The 8,210-nt window shown below is 37.4% G+C and overlaps 1 protein-coding gene across 3 annotated transcripts in view; it reads right to left on the bottom strand.

Annotated features, from left to right (window-relative positions):
* Positions 1-502: 502 nt before the first annotated feature.
* Positions 503-8,210, bottom strand: part of GRM3 (glutamate metabotropic receptor 3) — a 218,920-nt gene continuing 211,212 nt past the window's right edge. For 2 of the 3 annotated variants that reach the window (XM_003782633.2, XM_003782634.2), the window contains one exon: positions 503-865. In XM_003782633.2, the coding sequence (XP_003782681.1) occupies positions 792-865 (74 nt within the window). In that variant the 3' untranslated portion in view covers positions 503-791. Of the gene's footprint in view, positions 866-8,091; positions 8,107-8,210 lie in introns of all 3 variants that reach the window. The other variant, XM_012812203.1, reaches the window with a different exon arrangement.

Genomic DNA, 8,210 nt, shown 5'->3' with positions numbered 1-8,210 from the left:
TTGACCATCATACAGATGTGGCATATAAAACTCAACATATGTATTGACATATGGCTACTGAAATGGCTTGATATTTATGGTGTTACCTCCAGTCAATTTCTAATCACTGTGATCTGTAAAGAAGTCTAGATCTGCTCACCTGTTTCCTGCAGAGTAATAGCTTAAGATCCAGTGTATGTGGATGTGAGGAGAAAACACAGACACTTTCTTCCAACATTAAAAGTAGAAATGGTTTGAAGTCCATATATTCAGATTACCTCGAGTGATTCAAAAAGAACAAACTATTATCCACCATGCTGAAAAACCTTGAAGGTTTTATTCTCAATATCTTTACATTAATTCAGATGCTTTTTATTTTGTGCTGAGAAAACCAATCTGTTACACGTAATGTAACTTTAATATACAACATAGAAACTCATCCTAAATTAGTTACAACAAGAACCTACAAAAAACTTCATAGGAAAAAAAGTTACCTAATATTGCCACCGTAGTTTTTTTTTTTTTTTTTAGTAGACTGACCCTGTCAGACCCTGTCACCAATGCTCAGCTCTGTAAACAATGGTTATTCCATGTTTGGGGTGGGGAACTGTTAATAATAGGGGCACTAGAATCAGCCTAGAAAGTTCTAGCACATCACTATATACTGTACAGTCCTCAAAAATAATTTATTGTACTGTTTCTAAAAAAAGGTACTAGGGTTGTTTTTCTGCTCTGCTGCCGTATTCTGGAGCTGCACATGAGCACTTTTGTCTAACAGTCTAAAAACACGAGAACTGAACTGCAATTCACAATCACAGAGATGAGGTGGTAGAGTCGAGGACTTCCCGCCCATTGCACACCGTTGGGACATATGTGCTTGCAGAGGCTGGAAAACAAAACGGGAAAGAAAACTTGAAGTTAGTTAAGTGGCTACAGAGGTGATGGTGGACATTAGGCTAAAATTATTTTAAAAACTCATTTTAACTTGGCTTTGGAAAATGCAAAATGATTCAGTGCTATAGTAGGTCAGATTTCTAAGTAGGTTCTGCTCAAACTTAGTTTGCATCCTGTAACATATACTCACTACTGTGATCCCTCTTGGAGAGAGAATTTATAAGCATTGTCGTTGTAGAAAGAAATCACTTATGGGTTGAAAATTAGCTTTGGTAATCTACAAACTGGTTAAAATACAATGTGTAAAACTGTAAGCTTACTATAATTTTCTTACAGATTAATTACTTACTATTGTTGATATCTTATAGGTTAATACTTTACTATTTTGATAGTTATCTCTGGTTAGGGATGACTCTTATGTAGTCCCATGAGTTACCTGTGAACTCTGTTGCTTTAAAGAATGGTTTGATATATTTTTATAGTTCAAGTAGATAAACTCAGTGAAAATGCCTGTGAGGCCTGAGGTGCCAAGAGCTTCAATTTCATAATAGTTCTCAAAAAGAAGACGTTCCAAAGGGGTGAATGCCCTAGGTAATAACAGTAGTGACGGCAGTGTCATGATGTGTGTAGAATACAGGTACATCTTCTACATATTCATTCACTTATGATATTTAAGTTTTCCCAGATACAACTCTTAGCTGTTAACTTCTTGTTGGTAAACTTTTGTTTTTATGAGCAATCTAGATACTGATAAATTATGTCTATTTTACCCTTAATGCTTTTTTTATTCCCACTGAATGAGGACAAAAACAAGAAGCTCCATTCTCTCTGGGATGAAACCACATAGCCAAGAGTATAGGTTAGAGATGGCCTTCCATTACCTTTAAGGACTCACTAAAGTAAGTCCTTGACCTTCCGTCCACTGGTCTGTCTATCTGGAAACACTCTGACCAGTAGGAACTGATCCTCTGGCTACTTGACCATGGCCCAGATGAAATTGACCAGTCATCTATCTCATTCTTTAAAAGCACAACTCACAGTTAATTAGCAGATAAATTAATTTCATGCTAAAGCTGTCACACCTGAGAGTGGATATATCCTTGTCCCACAAATTTATATTTTGCATAGGAATTTCTTTAGACATGAAGGAATACTTAATTATGAAATATGAGATTATGTGGAATTCTGTGGGGGAATATGCACCATATTTATATGCCTGTATTTGGGCACTAAAGTTTTTCAGCTGGTTCACTACTAGGGAATCTATAGCCTCTCAATTTTGCATTGATTACTTTGTTAGGTATGTGAAAAAATCTATAAAGTCAAGTCTATGTGGCTGCCTAAAGTTACTGTAGACATGACAGGTGTGACAGGCTAACTCTTTTGGAGTTGTTTTTACCTTTAATCATTGTTAGGATTAGGTTCAATTTTCTTTAAAATATAAAGCACTAAAAGCTACAGTATCTTTGAGGACAGAGGTGGCATAATCTATGTTTCGTGAAACTTCTACAGGGAAGAAATTTTTAACACAATATGTTCCAGATAAGTACTTGACTATGATAATAACTCCAAATGTGAGGGCTTTATTCTTTGAAAATATTTGAATTAGATAAAGTATTTTCTCAGACTTTAATTCTAGCTTCATCAAAGCTAAGGTAAGGTAAGGCAAAGAAGAAGGCAAGAGTGAAGTTCAAATCATAGGTCACTGGAAACCTGGGAGAACACATGAGCTGTTCAATATCTATTCTTTCTGCAGCTCCTTGTATCCAGTTGCCTACTTGAAATCTCCATGTGGATGTTTAATGCACATTTAACAACCACAGCAGACCTCTTAATTACCTAAACTGTTCCCATTTGGTCTTCCTTTCCTCAGTTAATTTCCCATCTGGATAATTAACATAAAAACCCAGTCTAAAGTTTATGATTCATTCCTTTTTTGTCACTGCCCCCATGTCAAACCTATCATCAGGTCCAATCAACTCCATATTTATACCAACGACTTCTATATTAGCATCTACCACCTGGGCCAACCCACCATTATCTTTCTCTTGACTATTATAATAGCTGTACCACTGACATATCTTTTTCTACTCTTGTCTTTGGCAATATATTTTACCTGCAGCAGTAAGAGTATTTTTTTTTTTTTTGACTGGGGCTGGGTTTGAACCCACCACCTCCAGCATATGGGGCCACTGCCCTACTCCTTTGAGCCACAGGTGCCACTCCAGCAGTAAGAGTATTTTAAAATATTACCCACATACCTACACACCTCCAATGGATTCCCTTTGCTTAGCTCCTTACTCTGGCTTATAAGCCTGCTATGATTTGGACCTTGCCAATCTTTGTATGTTCACCTCTTTCCCAGTTTGCTTTTGTCTTAAAGCATAGCAAATCTGTTTCTTAACTTTGTGCCTTTGCAGGAGGCTTTGCCTCTGCTAGGAATGTTCTCTCTGATCATCACATGTCTGACTCCTCATCATGCACATCTGAAATATCACCTTCTCAGGCTGTTATCAGGCCATGTAATCTAAAATAGTTACTTTCTTTCATATCACCCAGTTTTGAAACTCAGCTTAATTCAGTTGTTACTACCTAATTTTTTTCTTGCTTATTATTTTTTTGGTTAGTGTCCTATATTTTTGACCAGAAAATATGCAATGGCTTTGCTTGTCTATTTAATTATTTTTACCTTAGTACTGGTCATGGAATAGACTCTATAAATATTTCCTGAATGACCACATAAATGTTTGCATTTCAAAGAATGAGGAAACCAATGAAAGTTTTAAGAAGGAGATAATCTTTTGTTCTAAAGAAACGACCAACAAACGTGAGGCCTGTGGGTAGCCTTATTTTCCAACAGGTGGGATTTTTGTTTCTCAAGCCACGTTGGAGCCATGACCATCTACCCTTGTGAAGAGGTTGTGAGCTCCCCATAGGAAGTTTACTGCCTTTGACATTTTGACAAATCTCTTTACCTTTTCAGGGATCAAGTTTTATTATTTCTGTGCAGGTTTTTCATTTTCAGAGACTGAAGAGGAATGATGTGTCATGGTGGTAAATCTAGGAGAACTAAGGACTAGTATGCCAGTGCCCCTCTCTGTCTACCCGGGACCAGACCAGTCTAATGCTCTCACTATCTGCAGTTCTTGTCTAATACTTTTACCTGTATTTCTTAAGATTTTATCACAAACCTACTCTGACGTTCCCCATCCTATTGTGGAACTTGGTATAATATTCTTCTTTGAAGTGCACTCTTAAGAATGCTTTCTCATTACATTATAATTTCTTTATAGTTGAACGTATTTTGATAATCTAGATAAGAAAGCTATGGTCAGCTTGGTGCCTGTAGCTCAGTGGCTAGGGCGCCAGCCACATATACTGGAGCTGGCTGGTTCAAATCCAGCCTGGGCCTGCCAAACAACAATGACAACTACAACCAAAAATAGTCGGGTATTGTGGCGGGTACCTATAGTCCCAGCTACTTGGGAGGCTGAGGCAAGAGAAATGCTTAAGCCCAAGAGTTTGAGGTTGCTGTGAGCTGTGATGCCACAGCACTCTACTGAGGGTGACATAGTAAGACTCTGTCTCAAAAAAAAAAAAAAAAAAAGCAAAATAACCAAAACAACAAAACGCTATGGTTGACCTAGTCTAGTTACATAGAAAGTCATCATGTTTTAGTTTCAAATAGCCTTATACTGTGCACCCATGGACAATTTTCAGTTATCTGTCTGCTTCATAGTGACATTAAAGGGACCACTCTATGTCAAGAATGTTTAACCTCTTTGAAAGGAAGATAACGCAAACTTAAGACCGTCTTAAAAGGAATAATAACAAAACTCACAAGACTCCTTTCTGCTATTTTTTTCTCCCTAAACACCTTTTAGTGTGTTAAAGGGAGCTCTAACTTGTATAGTTCTGCCTCTCTTTTACAAACGCAACAAAACATTTTGTTGCTTTTGCCAGTACATTTTATTTTATTATTTAAAAAAATTGTCTCATTTCTGCACATGTTGCTGAATATAGTAGAGGAAAGTTATTGTTTCTATTGTTGGGGATTCATTGAGGGTACAAGGAACCAGGTTACACTGATAGCATTTGTTAGGTTAAGTCCCTCTTATAATTTATGAGTTTACTATGTCTATTACTTTGCCTCTCATAAATATTTTACATATTAGTCCTTTCATTGTGGTAAAATATGTGGAAAGGCAAAAGTACAGTTGTGTGTGTGTGTGTGTTTGTGATGAGCTTTTTCTATTATGATGAAATTCTCATGGGATTTTTAGTGGTCTAAGTTTAGCATATTTTCTTAAGTGTGGGTAAGCAGGTTTCTATAATCATTCTTTCTGCCAGAAATAAGAGGTATGTAGTCTTATTTTTGTCTTTCCTGTGGCCTGTGGTGAGTACCAGTTATTAGTTACTCTAGACTAAGGGGGTGCTTTTTGCTATTCAAAATAAAAATTGAAAGTAACTGAAAAAGACCTTGTAAGTTCCAATATTGATCACAAAAGAGTAATTCATAGCCATCAAAAGGCATATTTTGCTCCACAAACTGGTGAAACATTGGAGATCAATGTAGCCAAGTGGCAGCATTTTATTGTTCTTTGAAATCCACTTCTTTTCCACCAGTAAAGCACAGACAGGCCAGGCTTTGGGGAAAATGATTCTACTTTTTTGACGTAATTAGGCCCTCAATCAATGCTAAATATATTTATTTAAAGGATTTTTTTTTAATAGACAGCAAGTCTTTTCGTCAATTTAGTGGCTAAAACTGGTTCCTGAGAATCAGTGTGTTGCTATAACTGTGTAATACATCAGACTTGGAAAAACATTAAACAAACATTCCAAAAGAACAGACATTCCAGCTTGCCCCCATCTGTTCCATTTCCTTGTTCCTGGTGACCCCAAACAATTTTTCCCAGGACATCTGTTTGTTTAGATATTTTAATATTATGGTAATAGAATCCAGTTTCCACCAGCTATTTATTGCCTTATCCTGCTTTATCACCGGGTTTATTTCCTAACTTACCAACTTAGCTTTACTTGTTATAGGGTTCCTTGGTCTCATTCCAGGAGATGTTCTTCTGATGATTTATAGACGTTGTCTGGGCAGATGATGATACTGCCACCCACTGGTTTGGTATGGTTGCTATGTCAGAGATTTCACAGTGGTAGAAGGCAAAGAATTCATTATTAAGAAATATAGACTGAAGTCTTAGGAAATGTTTCCCCTCCTTTATGACCACGTAACAGTTTTAGGCTGTTAATAGTAGATTGAAGATCATTATAGTTATTATTCCGTGGGATAAAAATCTACAATCCCAAGATTCAGTTCCAAAGGTGGAGCTAGAACTGTATGAAAGCAGAGTTCTTCATTCAGTGATACTCTTTGAGAGAAGAGTCATACATATAGAAAGAAAAAAACATGTCATGGACCTTTTCATGACATGTGATACAACTTTAATACCTTATTGATAGAAATTGTACTCAGTCTTAGTTTCTCTTCTGTTTCCATAACAGAACATCACAGAGATATTTGAGAGTGTGGCACTGGGTATCTGGTAGGACCTTCCTACGTTGTCATGACATTGTGGAAGGCATCACAGGGAGGAACGGGGCAAGCTCAGACCGCGTGGGAGCCCCACCGCCATCACCTTATATATTCCTAATTACTTCCCAAAGGTGCCACCTCCAGGCAATAAATAAATTTGGAGGTTAAGTTTCCAACCTATGAAGTTCAAGGGCACACGCAAACCATAGCAGTCTTCAGCTAAATATTTCTCTCTGTTGTTGCCACATCATGCTGTTTTTAAAAAATCCTGCTCTTTTATCCCTCCTTTAAAAAGTACAAAAGGGAATGCCTACTAAATATCTGGTAAATAAAAGGAATCATTTTTTTGTGTGTACAGTTCTGTCAATTCTGCATTCTTCTTGCTGTCTCTTTGCTGCCCAACATGTCTGGTTTCTCCTCTTTTCTATCCAAATGTGGTTTCTGACAAAGACCAGAAACTCATCCACCCTGAGGCTCAAATAACTAAGGTGAGCTGCACGTGCTACTGCACATGGGGATAAAAGTCTGAAGCTGAAAGTGTTGAATTCTGTTAAAATAAGTCAGACATTGGTTCTGCTTTCTAGTGATGTCAATCCTGTTAGCTTCACCTTCAAATTATGTGCAGTATCTGAACACTTTGTTAACTTCCACTATTATCACCCTGGTGTAAGCCACCAACCAACATTTGAACTATACAGTAGCCTCCAAAGTGATCTCTGCCTGCTCTCTGTTTATATTAATATTATGCCCCCACAGCCAAAAATGATGCTTTGAGAGTCAGGTCATGCCTCTCCTCTGATGAAACCCTTCTGGTATTTTCCCATTTCTTTTAATAGAAGAGCAAAGTCCTTATAGTGACCTTCAAGGTTTTATGTGATCTTCTTCTTCTCTTTCCTCAGTGCCTCTCACTTTCCCCCTATTCATCTCCCTCTAGCCACACTGGCCTTTTTGATGTCCTTACAATTTTAGGTCTTGGCATCTGCTGTTCCTCCTACCTGGAATGTCTTTCTGTCCAACATTGGCAAAGCTCACTCTCTTCTTTCCTGTATGTCTCTGCTCAAGTGTCACTCCATCAGATAGGTCTTTACCGAACACCCTATAAAAATTAGCAACTCTCTCCATTACCAACGTGCCTTATTTTTTTATCTCCCAAATTATGTTTCCCATATCACTTATTAATATCAGACACATTATACATTATCGGTTTATCTCTCTGTGCCCCTCCTCTGGCCTAATTACAATGCAAACATGATGAGTGTAGAATTTATCTGTTTTATACTACATCCCCAGTGCCAAGAGCTGGGCCTACGTCAAAAAATTTCTTTAATGAATGCTCACATCAGCAGGATTGGTCATTTACTAGGTAAGGGGGGCATTTCCTAAAGGCTCTGAAATTATACCAGGAAGGACAGACCCACTCGACCCCACTATACAATTTAACATATGGGTAAAGGTTTTCATCCTATATGGGCACACTGATGTCTCATTTATAGATATTCTCCAGAGGATTTGACTAGAAGTGAGAGAAGAAGAGGAGAGAAATAGAGTAGAATAAATTGATAGTAGCCTCTTGGTTTTGAGCATCTGAAACTAATGTATAGGCAGCAGTTGATAAGATACATATTTTATTTTTAAAGTTAGCATATTTGCATAGTTCTGAAAACAGTAACATGTTCCCAAAGACGCTTTATGAATTTGGGGTTACATGGAAGTGCATATCATTGGAGGTATGGCTCATACAGTACTGAGCTCTCTAATTTAGAGAGTTGCATTCTGTTTAAATGTATAG

Source organism: Otolemur garnettii, unplaced genomic scaffold, assembly GCF_000181295.1.
Source record: "Otolemur garnettii isolate 467f Iridium unplaced genomic scaffold, OtoGar3 scaffold00005, whole genome shotgun sequence".
NCBI classification, from domain to species: Eukaryota; Metazoa; Chordata; class Mammalia; order Primates; family Galagidae; genus Otolemur; species Otolemur garnettii.
The sequence above is the reverse complement of the archived record's forward strand: the minus strand, read 5'-3'. Positions and strand labels throughout refer to the sequence as shown.